General features: G+C 44.1%; 1 protein-coding gene across 2 annotated transcripts in view; it reads right to left on the minus strand.

Moving 5' to 3' along the window:
* mybl2b (v-myb avian myeloblastosis viral oncogene homolog-like 2b) overlaps positions 1 to 23,327 on the minus strand; it is a 61,498-nt gene that overhangs the window by 28,624 nt on the left and 9,547 nt on the right. For both annotated transcript variants that reach the window (XM_073061980.1, XM_073061979.1), the window contains exons 4-5: positions 18,135 to 18,227; positions 12,528 to 12,748 (exon numbers count right to left, since the gene is read on the minus strand). In XM_073061980.1, the coding sequence (XP_072918081.1) occupies positions 12,528 to 12,748; positions 18,135 to 18,227 (314 nt within the window). The remainder of the gene's footprint in view (positions 1 to 12,527; positions 12,749 to 18,134; positions 18,228 to 23,327) is intronic.

Below are 23,327 nucleotides of genomic sequence, written 5' to 3' on the forward strand. Positions count from 1 at the left end.
CCACTTTGATATTGTTTGCTAGCTTGCTTTCATATTTCATCTCTTCACTCTTAATGGTTTGCTTTGTTGTATGCCCTCTCTTTTGATTTTACATTAGCTTTGATTTCCCTTGTCACCCAAAGTTGTACTATATTGCCATTTGAGTATTTCTTTGTTTTTGGAATATATCTATCCTGCACCTTCATTTTCCCCAGAAAATTGCTGCTCTGCAGGCAGCTCCTTCCAATTTACTTTGGCCAACTTCTCTCATACCTATATAATTTCCTTTTCTCCAATGAAATACTACTATGTAAGATTTTACTTTCTCCCTATCAAATTTTAAGTTGAACTCAATCATATTATGATCACCGCCTCCTAAGGGTTCTTTTACCTTCAGCTTCCTAATCACCTCTGGTTCATTACATTACACCCAATCCAGTATGACTGATCCCCTAATAGGCTCAACGACAAACTGTTCTAAAAAGCTATCTCGTGGGCATTCAACAAACTCTCTCTTGAGATCCCTTACCAGCATGATTTTCCCAATTGACCTGCATGTTGAAATCTCCCATGACTATCATAACATTGTCCTTTTGATACACCTTTTCTATTTCCCATTGAAATCTGTGAGTCCACACCCCAGCTACTGTTGGGAGGCCTGAATATAACTGCCATCAGGATCCTTTTAACCTTGCAGTTTCCTAATTCAACCCACAAGGATTCAACATTTTCCAATCCTATGTCACATCTTTCTACTGATTTGATGCCATTCTTTACCAGCACAGCCACGCCACTCCTTCTGCCTACCTTCCAATCTCTCCAATACAACGTGTAACCTTGGACATTCAGCTCCCAATTACATCCTTCAGCCATGATTCAGTGATGGCCACAACATCATGCCTGACAATCTGTAACAGTGCAACCAGATCATCCACCTTATTTCTTATACTCCATGCACTGAGATATAACACATTGAGTACTGCATTTGCTACCCTTTTTGATTCTGCATCCTAATATACCGATACTCACCCTTCAAACTTCAATTATGGCTTATCATCTGCCTGCCTTTCCTGATAGTCTGTCTGCACACTATCCTGAGTCCCTTCACTCGGTTCCCACCCCTCGGCCAAATTAGTTTAAACCCTCCCCAACAGATCCAACAATATTGGTCCCCCTCAGGTTCAGATATAATCAATCATTTTTGAACAGGTCATACTTCCCCCAGAAGAGATCCCAATGATCCAAGAATCTGAAGCCCTGCCCCTGCACCAGCTTTTCAGCCATGCATTAATCTGCCAAGTCATCCTGTTTCTACCCTCACTGGTGTGTGGCACAGGCAGCAATCCAGAAATTATTACCCTTAGGTCCTGCTTCTCAGCTTTCTACCTAGCTCTCTAAATTCTCTTTTCAAGACCTCTTTGGTTTTCCTTCCAATGTCACTGGTACCAATATGGCTGCTCTCCCTTCCTCTCCAAAATGCCGCAGACGCAATCTGAGACATCCCTGACCTTGGCACCAGGGAGGCAACATACCATTCAGGTGCCCCGTTCACATCCACAGAATCTCCTGTCTGTTCCCCTGTCTACTGAGTCCCCTATCACTCCTGCTCCATTCTTCTCCTTCTTTCCCTTCTGCAACACAACTCTGCTCAGAGCCAGTAACTCGGTCTCCATGGCATTCCCCTGGGAGGTCATCCCCCACAACAGTATCCAAAGCGGTATACTTATTATTGAGAAGAATGGCCACAGGGATGCTCGGTGCTAACTTCCTATTCATATTTCCATTTCTCCTGACAGTCACCCAGATATTTGCACTTACACCCAGCTTCCTGCAACTTCGGGGCGAGTATTTCCCTGTAACTCTGATCGATTATGCTGCTCCAGATCCCCAACATGGCCTTCAAGGAGCTGCAGCTGGATGCACTTTGCACAGATGTAGTCCCCTGGGAGCCTCTGAGTCTCCCAGGACTCCCAACATCCGACATGAAAATAACACAACAGCCATTTACTACACTAGGTACAATAAGAGAGAGAAAAAAGGGAACTATAACAGAAGCTTACACTCAGCTAAAGCCTCTTTCGAGCTAAAGCCTCTTTGGAGTCAATGCCAGATATTCCTCACCTCTGGCCTACTGCTTGTCCCTTCTGAACACTTTTTCAATTCTGTGTCAGTAGAACCATTTACACAAACAAATGCCAAGACACCAGGGACTGGGGGAAACAGCAAAACAAGTCTCAATAACAATAGCTATAGAACCACAGAATTTAAAGATTTCCTTTGGGGTAAAAAATTCTATCCTTACCTGGTCTGCTCTCATCTGACTCCAAATCCACAAACTATTGCTGAACTACTGAAGATTGTTCCTAATTTGCCTGGAATCTGTTGTCAATTACTGGCTAGATCACAAGTTATAAATACTTTGAGAAAAATTTTGGTTTAAAGCACTAAACAGCAGCTTTCAGATGAATGCACAAACAGAAAAGCACAAAATTCAAAGTTTGTATGACTAAGGAGAAGCTAACCAAACAGCAAAAGCATTCCTCACAAATACTGGAAAATAAAGTTGTTGTGAACTAGCTTAAAATGTTACACCCTCACAAAGCATAACCAAACAATTTGCTTCAAACACATTCCAAATCCTATATGTACACTAACAACATAGAGGCCACAAATTTCCACAGCTTTGGAATTCAAATAATGATGCAAGTGCAAGATACATGACTAGTTTTCAGACAGTACCCAGCTTCCCCAAGTCTCCAACTTTTTTTCCAGTCTGTAAAACTGCATCAGGGGGTTGTAGCATTTATTCATCATGGCCTCTTCCAGCCGCTTAAGACAAAAATGTAGAAGTGTACTAGTTATGTTTTGGTGTGTGGCTAACTAAAAGTATAAATTTCATTCAAGATGCACTTAGTGTAATGTGGAACCAGAATCCCAGTGCTAAATTTCTATGGCTGTGAAGGTGATAAATTACTAATCAGTAGGTGTCATTGGAAATACTGATGCTATTTCTTTTCTAAGCCTCACCATAACTAGAACTGTTGGGGGGGGGGGGGGGTTAAACTAATTTGATAGGGGGATAGGAAACTGAGTGACAGGGTTGAGGACAGGTTGGTTGTTATACAAGCAGAGGCAGTATGTAGCGAGACTATCTGGAAGGACAGGCGGATAGATGATAAGACAAAGATGCATTTGATGGAATGAGTTGCAGTGTACTGGGGACAAAATCAAAAAGGGTGACGAATACAGAGCTGAAGGTGTTGCATTTGAATGCACACAGTATATGGAATAAGGTAGATGATCTTGTAGCGCAGTTAGAGGATGGCAGGTATGATGTTGTGGGCATTACTAAGTCATGGATGAAAGGAAATTATAGTTGGGAGCTTAACGTTCAAGGATACGCATTGTGTTGAAAGGACAGGCTGGTAGCGTGGCTTTGTTGGAAACAATGAATTCAAACCATTAAAAGGAGATAACAGGATTGGAAGATGCAGAATTGTTATAGGTAAGGTTAAGAAACTGCAAGGGTAAAAAGATGGGAGTTATATATGGGCCTCCAACAATAGCCAGGATTTGGGCTATAAATTACAATGGGAGATAGAAAATGCACTTCAGAAGGGCAATAATATAATAGTCATGGTGCATTTCAACATGCAAGTAGATTGGGAAAATCAGGTTGGTACTGATTTTGGATCCCAAGAGAGGGAATTTGTACAATGCCCATGAGATTACTTTTTAGAGCAGATTTTTTGAGCCCACTAAAGGATCAGCTATTTACAATTGGGTGGATAATGAACTGGATTTGATTAGGGAGCTTAAGGTAAAGGAACCCCTAGGAGTCAGTGATCATACTATGATAAAATTCACCGTACAATTTGAGAGGGAGCAGCTGAAGTCAAATGTATTAGTATTAGTATTATAGTGAAGTAAAGGGAATTACAGAGGCATGAGAAAAGAGCTGGCCAAAGCTGTCTGGAAGGGGATACTAGCAGCGATAACTTAAGAATTAGGAGCAGGAGTGGGCCATTTGGCCCATCAAGCCTAGTCTGCCATTCAATAAGATCATGGCTGATCTGACCATGGACTGACCTCCACCTACCTGCCACTTCCCCATAACCCTGAATTCACCTAATATGCAAAAATCTATCCAACCTTATCTTAAATATATTTACCAAGGTAGCCTCCACCGCTTCATTGGGCAGAGAATTTCACAGATTCACCACCCTTTGGGAAAAGCTGTTCCTCCTCATCACTGTCCTAAATTTACTCCCCATTTAATTCTCTGTAACTTCCACCATCTTCAACGGGATCCCACAACCAAGCACATCTTTCCCTCCCCCCCTTCTGCTTTCTGAAGGGATCGCTCCCTACACGACTCTCTTGTCCATTCTTCCCCCCCCCCCCCCCCCCCCCCCCCCCCATCCCTTCTCACCGATCTCCCTCCCGGCACTTATCCTTGCAAGTGGAACAACTGCTACAACTGCCCTTACACTTCCTCCCCCACCACCATTCAGGGCCCCAGACAGTCCTTCCAGGTGTGGAGACACTTCACCTGTGAGTCGGCTGGTGTGATATACTGCGTCCGGTGCTCCCTGTGCGGCCTTCTATACATTGGTGAGACCCGACACAGACTGGGAGACTGTTTCACTGAACACCTACGCTCTGTCCGCCAGAGAAAGCAGGATCTCCCAGTGGCCACACATTTTAATTCCACGTCCCACTCCCATTCTGATATGTCTATCCATGGCCTCCTCTACTGTCAAGATGAAGCCACACTCAGGTTGGAGGAACAACACCTTATATTCCGTCTGGGTAGCCTCCAACCTGATGGCATGAACACTAATATATCTAATTTCCATTAATGCCCCTCCTCCCCTTCTTACCCCATCCCTTATTTATTTATTGATTGATTATTCCTCCCCCCCTTTTCTTTCCTCTCTCTCTCTTTTTTCCCTCTCACAATCACTCCTTGACTGCTCTCCATCTCCCTCCGGTGCTCCCCTCCCCCTTTCTTTCTCCCTAGGCCACCCGTTCCATGATCTTCTCCCTTCTCCAGCTGTGTATCCCTTTTGCCAATGAACTTTCCAGCTCTTAGCTTCATCCCTCCACCTTCTGTCTTCTCCTATCATTTCGGATCTCCCCCTCCCACTTTCAAATCTCTTACCATCTCTTCTTTCAGTTAGTCCTGACGAAGGGTCTCAGCCCGAAACGTCGACTGTGCTTCTTCCTATAGATGCTGCCTGGCCTGCTGCGTTCCACCAGCATTTTGTGTGTGTTTCCTGCCTCTATCTTACTTATCCCTTTCATAATTTTATGTTTCTATAAGACCTCCTCTCATTCTTCTGAATTTCAGAGAGTAGCCCCAGGCGACTCAATCTCTCCTCATAGTCTAACCCTCTCACCTCTACAATCAAACTGGTGAACCTCCTCTGCATCACATCCAAAGCCAGTATATCCTTCCTCAAGTAAGGAGACCAGATCTGCACACAGTACTCCAGGTGCGGCCTCAGCAGTACCCTGCACAGTTGCAGCATAACCTCCCTGCTCTTAAATTCAATCCGTCTAACAATGAAGGCCAACATTCCATTTGCCTTCTTTATAATCTGCTGCAGTGCAAACCAACCTTTTGTGATTCATGCACAAGCACTCTCAAGTCCTTCTGCACAGCAGCATGCTACAATCTTCTACCATTTAAATAATCTGATCTTCCATTTTTCCTTCCAAAGTGGATGACCTTATATTTACCAACATTGTACTCTATCTGCCAAACTCTTGCCCACTCACTCAACCTATTTATATCTTTCTACAGACTTTCCAAATCCTCTTTACAATTTGCTTTTCCACTCAATTTAGTGTCATTAGTAAACTTACATAAACTACACTCGCTCCCTTCTTCCAAATCATTAATGTATATCATGAATAGTTCACCGATAACGCATTGACATTGCCACACTCAGTGAGAACAGGCTTGCAGATGAGGGTTCATTACAGGAAGCAGTGAGTGGATATACGTTCTTTTGGAAAGGGAAACCACAGACTGACGACAGGATCCACGGACTAGGTTTTGCAAATCAAAACTGCTCTGCTGAAGAATATCCCTACTCTACCCACTAGAATAAATGAATGCATCATGAAGTTCTGCTTTCCTCTCAGCAAGTCCTGGTATATCGCCATTGTCAGTGTCTATGCACCAACTCTCATGAGTCCAGCCGAAGACAAGGAAAGTTTCTACGAAGGCCTGGACCAGACTATTAGCACAACACCCGCCAGCGACAAACTTGTCATCTTGGGCGACTTCAACGCTAGGGTGGGGACAGACAGCAACAACTAGGACGGAGTCCTTGGGGGACATGGGGTGGGAAAACTAAACAGTAATGGCCTGCTGCTTCTAAGCAAGTGTGCTGAGCACAACCTGTGCATCACTAACACAATGTTCAGACTTGCAAACAAGTACAAAACAATCTGGATGCTACCCAGGTCCAAACAATGGCACCTACTCAACGTCATAGTACGCCAGCATGACTTTCAAGACGTCACCATCACCCAGACCATGCGAGGTGCTGAGTGATGGTCAGATGACAGGCTGGTTCGGTCAGTCCTCAACCTGCACATAGCCCCTTTGTATCGTAAGCAACCAAAGACTCTAAGAGTGTCATTCAGCATCGGCAGACTGCAAGACCCAGGTCAAGTCCAATGTTCTCAACATGTACTTAACGAAAAACTCTCTGGCAATTCATCGCTTGTGGGAACCTGTTCTGAAAAGTGGACGCAGTTCAAAGATGTCATCACGCAGACTGCAACAACTGTACTCGGACTGAAAACCCGAGTGCATCAAGACTGGATTGATGAAAACCACAAGATCATCACAGCAGCCCTTCAGGCCAAGAACAAGGCCTATGTAGACTGGTAGAATGACCCGTCATCTGTCTCAAGAAAAGACAAGCTTAAACACCTGAAGTCCAAAGTACAGGGGGAACTGTGAGAAATGCAGGACGAGTGGTGGCAGAGAAAGGCTGAGCAGGTGGAACACTATGCAGACATGCATGCCACCAGAGTTATTTGGCGCCATAAAGTCAGTTTACGGTCCTTCTACATCAGGATGCTCCCCCTTAGCTGTCATCTGATGGGTTGAGCCTGATCAAAGACCAGGAAGGACTGAAAAACCGCTGGGGTGAACACTTTTCCCAACCTGCTCAATAGGCCGTCCACAGCTGATCCTGATGTTTTACAGCAGATCCCTCAGCAGCCCGTCCTGGATGACCTAGGCCTGCTGTCCTCTGATGAGATCAAGAAAGCGATCTCACAGATGAGCTCAAATAAAACAGGGCAAGATAGCATTCCTGCTGAGATCTACAAAGCATTAGGCCCAATTGCCTTACAGGCGTTCCAAGACATCCTGGAAGACATCTGGATCACACAGGAGATGCCTGACGACTCTCCCGCGAAGCACTCATCGTGGCTCTCTACAAAAACAAGGGAAGCAAATCAGACTGCGGAAACTACAGGGTATCTCACTGTTATCCATCGCAGGCAAGATTTTTGCCCGCATTCTCCTGAACAGACTTGTCACTGTCTCGGAAAGGAACCTCCCAGAGGCGCAGTGCGGCTTTCGGCCAGAACGGAGTACAGTAGACATGATATTTGCCGTGAGGCAAGTCCAGGAGAAGTGCATCGAACAGAACAAGCTTTTTTTATTCTGTCTTCATTGACCTGACAAGGGCACTTGGCACTGTAAACAGGGAGGCTCTCTGGATTAGCCTGAGATGGTACGGATGCCCGAGGACATTCCTGAAGATGATTCAGCTGCTCCACAATGGAATGACAGGACAGGTCGTTTGCAGTGGTGATACGTCAGCTGCATTTTCCATTTCCAATGGGGTGAAGCAGGGCTGTGAACTAGCTCCAGTCCTGTTCAATCTCTTCTTCACTTGCATGTTGTCACATGCTCTCCAATGTTTGAGGGAAGGAGTATCCATAAGGTACTGATTGGACGGCTCTCTTTTTGACCTTGACCGCTTGAACGCAGACGAAGTGCCTCCATGGAGTCATTCAAGACTCTTTGCTCCTGGCGCACAAAGACTGTGATTTACAGTTGATGCTGAACAAATTCTCAGACGCTTCTACACTCTTTGGCCTGACTATCAGCCTGAACAAGTCTGAAGGACTTCACCAGCCCATGCGAAACACCAACCCCATAGAACCAAAAATCACTGTTGATGACACCCAGCTGACAGATGTAAACAGCTTCAAATACTTGGGAAACATCATCTCAAGTGATGGGTCTTTGGACAGAGAAATTGACTCCAGGATCAGCAAGGACAGCCAGGCTCTGGGCAGGCTACATACCAGAGTGCTCAATCAACACAACGTCCACCTCTCCACAAAGCTGAAAGTCTACAGAGCTGTGGTCATCCCTTCTCTCCTATATGAATGTGAGACCTGGACTCTGTACCGACGACATATCAAACAACTGGAGAAATTTCACAGCGCACCATCCACTCCATCCTTGGCATTCGTTGGCGAGACAGTGTCTCCAACCTGGAGGTCTTGGATTGTGCGGAATCCACCAGCATTGAGTCCCTGATCATCAGAGCCCAGGTGCGGTGGGTGGGACACGTCATCAGAATGGATGACCACCATATGCCTCGCCAGCTGCTCCGTGGTGAACTGGAGACCGGAAAGAGACCTCAAGGTCGTCCATGCAAGTGCTACAAAGACACTGTGAAAGAAACCCTATGCTACCATGACATCCAGCCACGGGAACTAGAAGCTGCAACTACTGACAGAACCCACTGGCGAGCTCTGTGCTATGAAGTCTACACCAGTTTTGAAGACAGACGCTGCCAAAAATAGATCGAAAACTGTGAGCAGCATCACAGAACAACAGCCACAATTATTACAATGGACTTCCAGTGCCCCCATTGTACCAGACTCTGCGCTTCCAGACTGGGAATGCAGAGCCACCTCCGTGTTCACAGATGAACCGCATAAACAGCGTGTCTTCTTCAAATCCAAAGGCCTACCACTAGTGAATAGTTCTGGGCCCAGCACTGACCCCTGCTGCACACTGCTCACCACTGATTGCCAACCAAAGAAACACCCATGTATCCCAACGCTCTACTTTCTATTGGTTAACCAGTCCTCTGTCCATGCTAATACATCACCTCCAACTCTATGCATCCTATCTTATGGATAAGACTTTTATGTGGCACCTTATTGAACACTGCTGGAAATCCAAGTAAATAACCTCCATCTGTTACCCTCTATCCACTGTGTTCATTATATCTCAAAGAACTCCAGTAAGTTTGTCAAAAAGGACTTGTCTTTGTTGAATCCATGCTGTATCTGCCTGATAGATCCATTTCTTTCCAGGTGCCTTGCTATTTCTTCTTTAATGATAGCTTCAAGCATTTTCCCAACTACAGACGTTAAACTAATTGGCCTATAATTACCTGCCTTTTGCCTACATCTAGCAAAGTAGCAACGGCTGGGAACAATTCAGAAGTCGCAGGATAGAAGATACATCCCAAAGAAGTATTCTACAGGCAGGATGATGCAACTGTGGCTGACAAAGGAAGTCAAAGCCAATATAAAAGTAAAAGAGGGTATATAATAAAGCAAGAATTAGTGGGAATTAGAGGATTGGGAAGCTTTTAAAAACCAAAAGAAGGCAACCGTAAGGAGGGAAAAGATAAAATATGAAGGTCAGCTAGCCAATAATATCAAAGATATATTTGATATTTGGGGGTACTTGATAAAATAGGTTAAAGTCAGCATTGTTTCCTTAAGGGAACAAAAACAAGCAGGATAGACAAAGAGAATCGATGGATGTTGCGTACTTGGATTTTCAGAAGGCCTTTGACAAGGTGCCGCATACGAGGCTGCTTAACAAAATGCCCATGGTATTACAGGAAAGATACTAGCATGGATAGAGCATTGGCTGATTTGCAAGAGGCAAAGAATGGGAATAAAGGAGATATCATTTTTAAGGATGAGGTTTTGGGGTACTTGGAGATGAATGATAAGTCAAAATCAGCATATGTTTCTGTAAATGGAAATCTTGCCTGACAAATCTGTTAAGAGTTCTTCAAGGAATTAGCAAGAAGGGTGGACAAAGGGGAGGAAGCGGATGTCATTTACTTGATTTTCAAAAGGTGTATGATAAGTTGCCATACCCGACACCGCTTAAAAAGATAAAATCCTATAGCATTACAGGAAAGATACTGGCATGGATAGAGGAATGGCTGACAGGCAGGAGGCAGTGAGTGGAAATAAAAGGAACCTTTTCTGGTTGACTGCCAGTGACTAGTAATAGATAGATAGATAGATACTTTATTCATCCCCATGGGGAAATTCTTTTTTTCCAATGTCCCATACACTTGTTGTAGCAAAACTAATTACATACAATACTTAACTCAGTAAAAAATATGATATGCATCTAAATCACTATCTCAAAAAGCATTAATAGCTTTTAAAAAGTTCTTAAGTCCTGGCGGTAGAATTGTAAAGCCTAATGGTAATGCTCCTCAGGGGTCAGTAATGGGACTGCTACTTTTCACATTGTTTGTCAATGATTTGGATAAGGGTTTTGATGGTTTTGTGGCAAAGTTTGCAGATGATATGAAGATAGGTGGAGGGGTAGATAATGTTGAAGAATCAATACAATTGCAGAAGAACTTAAGACAAATTGGAAGAATGGGCAAAAAAGAGGTAGATGGAATAAAGTGTTGGGAAATGTATGATTATACATCTTGGTAGAAGGAACAATAGTGCGGACCATTATCTAAATGGGGAAAAGATTCAAACCTCAGAGGCGCAGAGGGACTTAGCAGTCCTCGAGCAAGACTCCCAGGTTAGTTTACAGGTCAAATCTGTGGTAAAGAAGGCAAATGCAATGTTGCCATTTATTTGAAGCGGAATAGAATATAAAAGCAAGGAGATAATGCTGAAGCTTTATAAGAGTGTAAGAGAGTAGGGTTGAGTGGGATCCAGGATCAGCCATGATGGAATGACAGAGCAGACTCAATGGACTGACAGGACTAATCCTCCTGCTATGACTTATGGTCTTTTCTGATTGGCTGCCAGTGACTTGTGGTGTTCCGCAGGGGCTGATGTTGGGAATGTTTCTCTTTACCTTGTATGTCAATAATTTGGACGATGGAATTGAAGGCTTTTTGGCCAAGTCTGCAGACAATACAAAGTTAGGCGGAGGGGCAGGTAGTATTGAGGAAGCCTATGTCTTATGGTCTTATAACTGCCTGCTCCCCCCATTAATAGTAAACTACTGCTCCAGTTTCTCTAGATCCACAGTACAAACACCCAGGCAATGCTATAAATGGTATAGAGTTTTAACCCTTTATGCACAGGCCTAGTCTTCAGTCCCTGGATAAGGCTGATTCCAAAAGATATCGCTGGTGCATTTTCAATTACATTTCCCAAAATAGCAAATTTGTGATTTGAGTTTCACAAGCAAAATTCACACTTGATATTATCCAAACTGAATAGTATTACTTTGCTTACTTTAAAACTCACACCAACATGTGCTGGAGTGATTTCAGCTACTGAAGCCATTGCTTTTTCTAAACCACCCTGCATACTTCTCTCTCCTTCCCTCCTTTATTAATGTGCTCCTTAAAACCTTACATGACCTGATTTTGGTTACTTGTTGTATTATCTCTCATGTGACTTAACTGTCAGATTTTGTTTGACAAAATGCTTTACTGAAACATCTGGGCTGTTAAGGTTCTAAATAAATACAAGCTGCTACAATTTAATGGAACCAAATTAGCTATAAATTCAGGATTGATATATTTCCTTCAATGCTATGGCTGAAGGTGATATGGAGTTAGGTCACAGATTAGCCATGATCTGTGACCCAACTACACATCAGTCTTGAAGGATAAATGGCCTTTCCCTGCTTCTGTGATATTTTTATTTTTATTTTGAAACTATTTGTAGTTCAAGATATAACCCTTATAGTACCAGCAAAGGGTGCAATATTTAAACATTTGAAGAACAATACTTGCTTTTCTGACCAATAGTACAATTGTACTCATATATACACGTCATTTTCAAATTCATGCTTGTGGACAAGCATTCTCTTATGAAGACACACGAAACTGAAGATGCTGGAATTTGGAGCAACGTGCAAAGTGCTGAAGGAACTCAGCAGGTCAGCCAGTATCAAAGCATCTTTTTTTTTAATGATCAGTTATGTTCCTTTGCCTTACTCAGTTTCTCCTTTTTCTAGTTTCTTCACTTTATGACTTCAGGCCTTCACCACTGTTTGATTTTGGGAAGGCTAACAACCATTCTCCCAAAAGTTTTCATCAAGCATTTGCCTCAGTGACAGCACAACATGTGGGTTAAGTGGATATCATCGTACATATCAGACATCTGGAAATGGCAACAAACAGCCCTTGCAGACATGTTCGTCTTTCATTTCCTGCTAAACTCAAATCTAACAGAAAACAATAAAAAATAAAGGATTTTTGCTTGCACATTATTTACAATCCTAAAATCTCATGGAAAAGAAACAGAACACTTGCCTTCCTGGAAGTAGCTTCGCAATCTCTGCCCATCGGTTGCCAAGGACTTTGTGTGCTTCATAAATAACCTTGTCTTCCTCTTCTGTCCAAGATGATTTCTTAACCTCAGGATTGAGGTGATTATGCCAGCGCTCACGACACTGCTTGCCAAGCCTACCTTTTAGATGCCTAGCAATCAAAGACCAACGTTTTGGCCCATATTTCTGAACTAATTCAATTACCTAAATAATACAAAAGGAGTCAAAGATCAGTTCATCCGTCCTGCTGCTCTTTGCATAAATATTCTATTTTATTCGAATAGTTGGACATTTGTTTCAGACTTCCCAATACAACATGCCAAAATTAAAAAAACACAACTTTAAAATAAGCAGCTCAAATCAAGCCCTCTGACATTAATGGGCACTGATGGTAAAAAAACAGTCAAGTACTGTACTCTCCAACATGTATGCTGTTCAATCCAAGTGCAAAACATTAGAAATTGGAGCAAAAATAGGTAATTCAGCCTGTTCTGCTATTAGGATCAAAACTGATCATTGCTGATCCAAATTGATCCAAAATATAGTATTTATCTTTAATATACTGACCAAAGGTGCACTCTCCAGAGATGTGGATGAAAAGATTTATAATTCCATGAAGAAATTTCTTATCAATCTAAAATGAACTCATTTTGACTGCACCTCTTAATTCTAAACCTAATTCTAATGTCTGCTCCTTCAAACGCTGTAAGATTGTTATTTACTTTAATATGATCGTCTCTCATTCTTCTAATTTCCAGGAATAGAAGCCAAGTGTTAACAACCTATTCCTTCCTCCAAAAAATTAATCTTGCAACCATTCACTGCAAACTAAACACAATACAGGTGTCCCCTGCTTTACGAATGTTCGCTTTACGCCACTTCGCTTTTACAAAAGACCTATATTAGTAACCTGTTTTTACATTACAAAGAAGATTTTCGCTTTTACGAAGATTTTTCCCATATAAATTAATGGTTCTTTGCTTTACGCTATCTTGACGTAAGAAAGGTTTCATAGGAATGCTCTACCTTTGTAAAGGGGGGGGGGGGGAGGAACACCTGTACTTTGGTTCTATTTTCATGAATCTCATGACATTTATATACAGTCCTTTTTTAATGAACACTGGCATATTATTTGGTCTTCTACTTGCTTTTCATACATACATCTGAAGAACAAAGATCCCTCTCTCTGAATTCTAATATTTCCAAGTTTTTCACGACTTTTAAGATGTTATGCTTATCCATTTATTCTACCAAAGTGGAAAGCTTTTTATATATCTATCTCTACGCAGACCATCCTTGCCTACTCACGTAATTAGTTGATGTGGTGAACTATATATACCTGCCTGGACACGCCCCCTGATGACTGCTCCTGTGGCTCCTCCCACAGACCCCTGTATTTTATTGACCCGGACACAGTACAATGCTGTGGACTCATGACACGGCCGGTAAGTCAGAGGATCACCTTGGCTTCTGGGTCGCATTCCACAGACATCCGGGTGGGTTGTGTAGCGACATTGGTGGTGCAGGGCACAGAATATCCGAACTTTGCGCTACTGGTCATGCCTAAACTGTGCGGACCTGTGCTATTGGGGCTGGACTTCCAGAGCCATCTCGAAAGTGTGACTACGGCATATGACGGGCCCCTCCCACCACTCACTGTCAGGAATCCTCAGTTTGGTGGGACTTCGTCACATACCCCGCTACTGACCACACACACACACACACCGACCCACACATCCCACCCTGCACCATGCCAACAGCTGCGCTACTGACACCACTTGCAGCCTCTCCACCCTCAAGATCCCTCCCCCACCGCTGTTCGCCAACCTGACCCCCGACTGTAAACCTGTGGCAACTAAAAGCAGGAGGTACTGCGCGGGGGACAGGGCCTTCATTCAGTCAGAGGTGCAGCGGCTGCTCGGGGAGGGGATCATTGAGCCAAGCACAAGCCCTTGGAGGTCCCAGGTGGTTGTTGTTCGGACTGGGTCACCCCCCCGTTGTTTTAAAAAGAGTCCCCATGTGGCGAAGTTTCTTACAAGTATATTTACAGGTTAAGTCTATCAGGAGGTCGAATCTATCGCTGCGATCTACGTAGCACCGGCTGTGATTGATGCCGGTGGTGCTGATTGCACAGGTGCCGGTGGTGGTGATTGCACAGGTGCCGGTGGTGGTGATGATTGCACCGGAGACGGAGGTTGTGCTGGTTCTGGCCTAACTGGAGGTGTCAGCCCACTAGGCGTCAGTGATCCCTCACACGTGTGCGAGGCGCCTGGAATATACGCGTACGAGACTCCCGGTATATGAGTGTCCTGAGGGGTCAGTGTAGGGCTTGGTGTGCGCGGTGTCACCTCGGGTACAGGGTTCTTAGTTACCGTGGAGTGTTTGGGGTAGTGGTTTGCTGCTCCTGCGGGCGCCAGGTCGCGGACAGAGACCGTGTCCTCCCGCCCATCAGGTAAGACCACGTAGGCATACTGGGGTTTCGCATGTAGAAGGTGAACCCTCTCGACCAGCGGGGAGTATTTATTACTCCTCACATGTTTCCGGAGCAGCACTGGCCCTGGGGACGTCAGCCAAACTGGTAGGGTGGTCCCAGTGACAGACTTCCTGGGAAAAGAGAATAGGCGTTCGTGAGGGGTGGCGCCGGTGGACGTACATAACAGGGAGCGGATAGAGCGGAGTGCCTCAGGGAGGACCTCATGCCATCGAGAGACCGGCAACCCTTTTGACTTAAGGGCTAAAAGTGTGGCCTTCCACACTGTGGCATTCTCCCTCTCCACCTGTCCATTTCCCCGGGGATTATAACTCTCAGTGCTGCCTGTGTCAAACAGGCAGCTAGTCCTGTGCCCCTCCACCAGGATGTCCATCATTGACCTTGCAAGTTGGTGTGGGGCGCTTTGGTCGAGGGTTACGGTGGCCAGAGTTGAGCCGTCTTGATGCCCAGTAAACACCGGCGGATCAGGGGCGGGGCATGCTGACGCCGACAAAGATGGCCGCCCACATCCGGGCATGCAAGATGGCGGCCCCCATGTCTCACACGCAGCGCTGCCCGACCCCGCTCGTAGTTTAGACTTACAGACATTGGCGAAATGGCCCTTCTTCCCGCAGCTGGAGCAGGTCGCTTCTCGGGCCGGGCAGCGTTTTCGGGGGTGCTTTTCGAGTCCGCAGAAATAACACAGCTCAGGCTTTCGTCTGGCCGCAGCCGTGGTCGGGTTCGGGAAGTTCGTGGAATCGCGACTGGCAGCGGCGTTGGCGAATTCGCTCGCGGGAACCGGCAGCGGCGGGGTCTGAGGTGTCCACGGAACCGGCGGGGGTTCGCGCGACTGGACAGCGTCAGCGTTGTGCAGAGCAGCCTCCAGTGTGTCGGCCGTCTCGATCGCCGAGCGTAAGGTAAGATCGGCATTTTCCAGCAGCCGCTGACGCATGTACACTGACCTCATTCCTGTAACAAAGGCGTCTCGTACTAGCAGCTCCGCATGCTGTTCCGCTGTGAGTGTTTTGCAATCACAAGTTCGGACGAGTGTCTGTAGGGCTCGGAGAAATTGGGCGCTCAATTCTCCAGGCCGCTGTCATCGGGTAGCTAAACTGTCTTGCGTAGACGGTGTTCACCGGCCGAAAGTACTGTCTTTTGAGGGCGTCCAGTGCCCCTTCGTAGGTCGACAGGTCCCTGATAAGTGAATAAACTTTTGGGGTGACCCTCGAGAGGAGAATTCGATGCATAACAGCGGGTTCAGTTGCACTAACCTCCTCCAAGTATGATTGGAAGCATGCAAGCCAGAGTTCAAAGGCAAGAGCTGCTTCAGGGTCTTGGGGGTCCAAATCCAATCTTTCCGGATGTAAAACGCTTTCCATGTTTTAAAACTTCCAGTCAATAAAATTGATGCACCATCAATAACTCACTCTGAGACGTAAAAGCGAGGTATCGGCTTTTATTGACTGGAAGAAGGAACAAGCAGTGAGTGACCACTATACTACATCCTGGAGACAGAGAGGCCGGGCTCAGACCTCCATCACCTTTATACAGGGGTCTGTGGGAGGAGCCCAGCCTCTCTGTCTCCAGGATGTAGTATAGTGGTCACTCACTGCTTGTTCCTTCTTCCAGTCAATAAAAGCCGATACCTCGCTTTTACGTCTCAGAGTGAGTTATTGATGGTGCATCAGTTGATATCCACTTGCAACCTTATTGGGCCTTAATTCTGCCCATTGGTTTCCAAAGACCTTGAGTGCTCACAGTTCGCTTGCCTATATTACTTTGCATTGTGAGCAAACTTGGATCCATTACAATTAATCTTCCATTTGGAATAATCAATAAAAACAGTAAATCACAGACCCATACAATAATCCTCCCAGTTCCCCGATATTAAAAGCCTGATAATTTGAAGAAGGCCCCCTTCTTTATACAGTTATCTGTCTGTTAATTAATTTCATTCATTTTGCAGGCAAAATCAGAATTTATTGCTCTTCCCTAACAGCGCAAAAGATGGCAGTGAACCACCTTCCTGAACAACCTGAACCTTTCTGACACATAGTAAGGAAAATGATTCAGAATAGCAATACATTTCAAAGTAAGGATGATGAAAGACTTTAAGGACAAGTTGCAGGCACTTATATATCCACAGACCCACTGCCCTCGTCCTTAGCGATACAAGTCACGGGCTTGTAGTGTGCTATTAAATACCTCTTTCCAAGTCCTAATCACAAATAAGACACAATATTAACTGGCTCACCTTACCAACCCTAATAGTCTCAAACTCAAAAAAAAAATGTCATGCACAATTTTACTTTCCTAATCTATGGTGATTCTTCCCAATTAAATGTAATGCTATTATATCTCCAATGCATATCAGGCAAAACGGTCTATGTACTTTTTTGTTAAATGCAGTGTATATTTGCTACCTTTAGTTTCCAAGGTTTATTCTAAAACCCAGGTAATTCCAGAATGACAAATGTGATGATTCTCTGTGAGCACCCATTTTAAATTTATTTGATTCAGGGAATTTGTCTGCTCCTTGTCCTTCAGCTCCTTCCCCTTTCTTCTGTTAATCATTTTAACTAGAAATTTGGTTCTTCAATATTCTTTGGAATCTTCTATATATTAAGGTATGTTTAAAATCTCATTCTTTATTTCCCTTTCTAATTTCTCCTCCGTGCATGTCTGTAAGGAATGAAAACTTAACAGACAATTTCATAATAGAGTGAACAGAATCTGACAGAGAACTGTCAATTTCTTGGTAATCCTTTACCGAAATCTAAAATCCTCTTCACCTTCAGACCTACTGTCCTTTTTGTTAACATTATAAGCCTTCTACTTCAATTTTACTGCATCTTCTTAGCTGAGGCTGCAATGCTTAATTTTTACTTTCGACCAATCACTGAAGAAAGAATGGAGAAAACCACCATGGTAGGATGGATCACTGTTATAAATTTGACCCAACGGTATTACGAGATTTATTATCCGTAACTATTTTAACCATTATATGACATTTCAATTATCCTACAGAACTAACTTTACAGTTATGGAATTACAAAATCTAACCTTTTTATTACCAATTTAGTATAATCTTTGTAATTTAATGTATTTGCACATCATTACCTTCTGGTCTTCTTCCTTTGTCCATGGACCTTTCACAAGCTCTGGATTTAGAACCTTCAGCCACCTACGTTGGCACTGAGTATCTGTTCGGTTCTGTTAAAACATTATATAATTAACTTGATAAAAAGAATACATTGCAAAAGGGATGAGAATTAATTTGGTTTTATTTAATTTCATCTTAGTCTCTTGCTATTCTCCACAACCACTGAAGGTATGCCAGTCTTGTTCTAGCCAAATGTTACCTCAGCAGTATTACAGATAAGGTGGGATCTGCCTCCAAATGCATCCCTTCTCTCTGCTGATCATTCCCAATTCCATGACTCCCAACTCCCTTCTCCAAAAGCATTACATTACTCTTGCCTTCATCTTCTACTGCATGATAAAACAAAACAGTACAACTTAGGCCCTTCAACCCACGATGTTGTGCCAATCTAATTAAACTAATGACACCTAACTAAACTAGACTTTGCATCTGACAAATAAGCCCAGAAATAAGCATACCAATGCCACTCCTACACCCACATCTCAGGGAAGAAATGTTTCCCTTTTCATACCGTTGTTCTCCTTTCTATAGACTCTGTTCCAGATAGTCTTCCATGAGATTATTCCAACAAAAAGTACCATTAAAAATAACCAGCATCACAAACTCAGCAAGTTACTCGTACTTCCTTCAATTTCTACAATTTTCTTAGCATTTTCTTTTTTAAAAAATATATTTTTATTGAAGGAATGACACAATACAGAATACATAATGGATTACATTTTCCTCCATTCTGCTTTTATATCTTATCTCTAAACAAACCCCCCCCTCACCCTCCCTCCCCGAACATACCATGGCATTTAATGTAATTACAATACAACAATTTGTAAATGTAAGTACGAACATTTCACAGGCATACCCCCACACTACTTCAAGACGAAGGCCCACACACATCCACAACATGTCAGATGATCCAGAATACACTCACATTACAATTCATCAACCACCCTGTGAGGTAAACCAGATGCGTGTTAAAAGGGGGGCAACTTCCCAAGTACAATCAAATGCCCTCAACTAATATGTAACTCCTTAAGACTCCCAAAATATGACAAGAAAGGTCCCCATTTCGAATAGAACTTTTTCACAGACCCCCTCAAAGAGAATTTAATCTTTTCTAATTTCAGAAAAAACATTACGTCCTCTAACCAAGCTCCAGCAGAAGGGGGAGTGGCAGATTTCCAGACCAGCAAGATTCTCCTACGGAACAAAAGCGATGTAAATGCAACGATATCCGCCACACCAAATACAGCTAGAAGCGGGCAGGGTTTCAGCGTCACCCCCAAGACCTCACTAATAATTTTAAAAACCAATGCCCAATTGCCATCAAGCCAAGGGCAAGACCAAAATGTATGCACTAAACCAGCCGGAGAGAAGGAACACTTGTCACAGCCAGCGTCTGTCCCAGGATATATGTCAGCAAGCCTGGCTTTACTTAAATGTACCCTGTGTAAAACTTTAAATTGTTTGAGCCCCAGTCTAGCACATGATGACGAGGAATGAACTGTATTCAATGCTTTTGCCCAATATTCCTCAGCCAGATCCATACCAAAGTCATCCTCCCACCTAGTCTTAGTTTTGTTTAAATCTTGAACTCCCAAAGACATCAGCTGAGAGTATAGTACAGAGCTCAGCCCTTTATTATTGAAGCTAAGAGTGAGTTTTTCCCACAACATAGCAGGTGGTAGATCAGGAAAAGGGGGAAATTTTCCTTGACAAAGAGGCGAACCCTCGGGTATTTAAAAAAATGATTATGCAAAAGGCCATATTTACTGCACAGGTTAGCATTTTCTATTCAAGTAGCTGATAGTCACATCAGATATGATAGACTGATCCTTCTGAACAGCGGAAAAACAGCATTTACCCACTATGTGCTGCCTTTCCTACACTGGGAACCCCCACTTGCGCGATCCATGGGAGACTCATCTCTTAAGGCCAATTTATACCTCTGCATCGAATCTACGCCGTAAGTACGGTATAGCCACGTACCCTACACTGTAGCCTGATGTGCACCTCCCCAAAAATGTAACTACGCTTCACAGTGACGCAGACCGCAACAACTGTGATTGGTCCGCCTGGTAGCATCGCATTTCCAGTTGCTTCTGAACGATGAACCAAATCATCAAATCTACCTGTCGACATCCAAAAATATTTGAAATGCATTTCCTCGTCCATGTCTTTCAGTGGCCAGACAAGCACAGAAAATTCACCCTCCTTCTGCCTCAATCCGTTCAACTGTTGTATACACCATCTCCTCTGACGTCTTCTCTCTTTTCTGTGTTGCAGTAATTTCAATAAAAGTAACTCCTGTTCAACATTTATTAGCTCCAACTCCAACATGATGCGCTTGGTTTCAGTCGCCATTGTTTGAAGTACACAAAGAAACTCAACACAGTGGCATAGAAACCCCATCGCCAACCAGCGTTTTGGCGGTGAATTGCAGAGTGACACTGACACACCAACGCACAAGTATAAATGCTCACAACAGCATAGGCTATGGCATAGAGCCTACAAAAGTATAAATCAGCCTTTACACTGCCACTACCTCGGAAGAAGCACCGGAGGCAAGTGAGAAAGGCCGACATCCTGGTGAGGCTGAGACGGCATGGAAATCGTCTGGCATACTCCCGGCTAATGTTCAGTACCTGGACAACAAGCTGTGGGAACTGACAGCCAGAAATCTCCTACCAGCGGGAAACAAAGGAATGTAACATATTGTGCTTCGTGGAGACCTGGCTGACAGAGGAGATTCTGGACCACGCTATCGAACCCTCTGGGCTCTCCCTGTTCCAGGTGGACAGGTCAGAAAAACTCTCTGGGAAGAGTAAAGGAGGAGGGATATGCTTTATGGTCAACAATGTTTGGTGCAACCCCCAGAACATGCATGCTCTCAAATCCTTTGTTCCCCAGACCTGGAATACCTGGTGCAGCACCCTACCCAGGGAGTTCACGGATGTCATCATCACAGCTGTGTACATTCCACTGCAGGGTGATACTGACCCTGGCTCTCAAGGAACTGTACAAGACCATCAACACACTGGAGAATGCACACCCAGAGCTGCCTTCATTGTCGTGGGTGACTTTAATCGAGCATTGCTGACGTAAGTCTCTCCGAAGTTTTGTCAGTATATCCATGTGAGCACTCATGCAGATAACACTCTCAACAACTGTTACACTCCCTTTAGTAATGCTTACAAAGCTTCCTTTCGCCCAGCTTTTGGAAAATCAGACCACTCTTCGATCTTACTTCTCCCGACATACAGGCAAAAGCTGAAACAAGAGGCGGCCATAGTTAAAACCGTCCACTGTTGGTCCAACCAATTGGCCTCCATGCTGCAGGATTTCTCCAATGACGTTGACTGGAATGTCTTCCACGATAAGGATGTCTCCAAGTTCACGGATGGAGTCACATGCTTCATCCTGAACTGCATTGATGATGTTATCCCTCAGAAGTCGGTCAGGGTCTTCCCAAACCAGAAACCCTGGATCAATAGTTCCATGTGAGCAGCAGTTACTGCGCGACATAGAGCTTACACTGCTGGCAATCAGCTGGAGCTCAAGAAAAGCAGCTACAATCTGCACAAAGCTATCAACGCTGCGAAACAATACAGGGTTGAGTCAAGATTGAGTCAAGATTCACAACAAACAGCATACGTGACTTGTGGAGAGGGTTGCATACCATCACAGTCTTCACAGCCAAACGTAATGGTGCTGCCAACATCGCGACCTCTCTCCCAGATGAGCTCGATCACTTTTATGCTCGGTTCGATTGCTGGGTTGCTAACTCTGAGCCTCTGAGGAAAGCCACTGCTACAACCCGCAACCTGATCATCTCTGAGGCTGAGGTGCACAGATGTTTCCAACGTGCAAACAGCTGCAAGGCTGCGGGACCGGACGGCATCCCAGGGTGAGTAACAGGATGAGTGCAGCACAACTGACAGGTGTGTTTACAGACATTTTTAATCTCTCCCTCTCCCGGTGTAATCTCAAACAATAAACGAGGTGGTCTACAGGAAAGAAGTCATCTCTCTGACACAGTGGTGTCAAGAAAACAACCTCTCCCTCAATGTCACAAAAACAAAGGAGCTGGTTGTAGATGACAGGAGGGATGGAGATGGGCTAAGATGGGATGACTGGCTGCATCTCTGCCTAGTATGGGAACTGTACCTCCATTAATCGCAGGACTCTGCACAAAGTGGTGTGGACAGCCCAGCACATCTATAGTTGTGAACTTCCCATCATTCAGGCCATTTACAAAGACAGGTGTGAAAAAAGGGACTGAAGGATCATTGGGGTCTCAAGTCACCCCAAACACAATCTACTCCAGCTGCTACCATCCAGGAAACTGTATCGCAGCATAAAATCCAGAACCAACAGGCTCTGGGACAGCTTCTTCCACCAGGCCATCAGACTGATTAACTCTCATTGATTTGAGTATATTTCTATGTTACATTGACTGTTCTATTTACTATAAATTACTATGATTGCATATTGCACATTTAGACAGAGACATAATGTAAAGACTTAGGTGAACATCTCTATTCTATTTGGACATATAGTGCCAGCTTTGCCCTGGTTAAGTTCTCCTCCCACTGAAACATTTCCAGTTCTAATGAACCTCAACACAAAGTATAGGAATGGCATATTCCTTCAAGATTTTCTCACATTTGATCTGAATATTTGACTTTTCTGAACTTTATAATCTACTTACTCCTCCCTACCTTTGTCTTTTACCTACTTTCTACCCATTTAACTAATTCAAAACATTGACAGTCAATACCCAAAATGTCGGTCCACTCTCACACATTGATTGGCTAGCAAAAGGCCTAATGTTATTCAGTAGAAAACCTGACCTGATAACAGGTTAGTAGGGAGCAAAATCTAATTGTTCTTAAGAGAACATGAAAAATTCTAAATGACTTTGAAAAGTGTTAAAACTACATTGGCTTGTGCTTTGAACAGTGTTCAGTTAGCAATGAAGCAACTAGCACTTGTGCTCTTCATCACCAAAGCAGCACCCCATTTCTTGCACCAGCCAGTCCTAGAGCCAAAGATCCAAATTATAAAGCTCTACAGAACTCTGGATGCCTTCCAAACAGTAAAGCAAGGCCAATGTGAAGTTATCTGAAACCTAAACAAGCTCATTCCACAGGAAA

This window comes from Hemitrygon akajei, chromosome 11 (genome assembly GCF_048418815.1).
Source record: "Hemitrygon akajei chromosome 11, sHemAka1.3, whole genome shotgun sequence".
Classification (NCBI taxonomy): Eukaryota; Metazoa; Chordata; class Chondrichthyes; order Myliobatiformes; family Dasyatidae; genus Hemitrygon; species Hemitrygon akajei.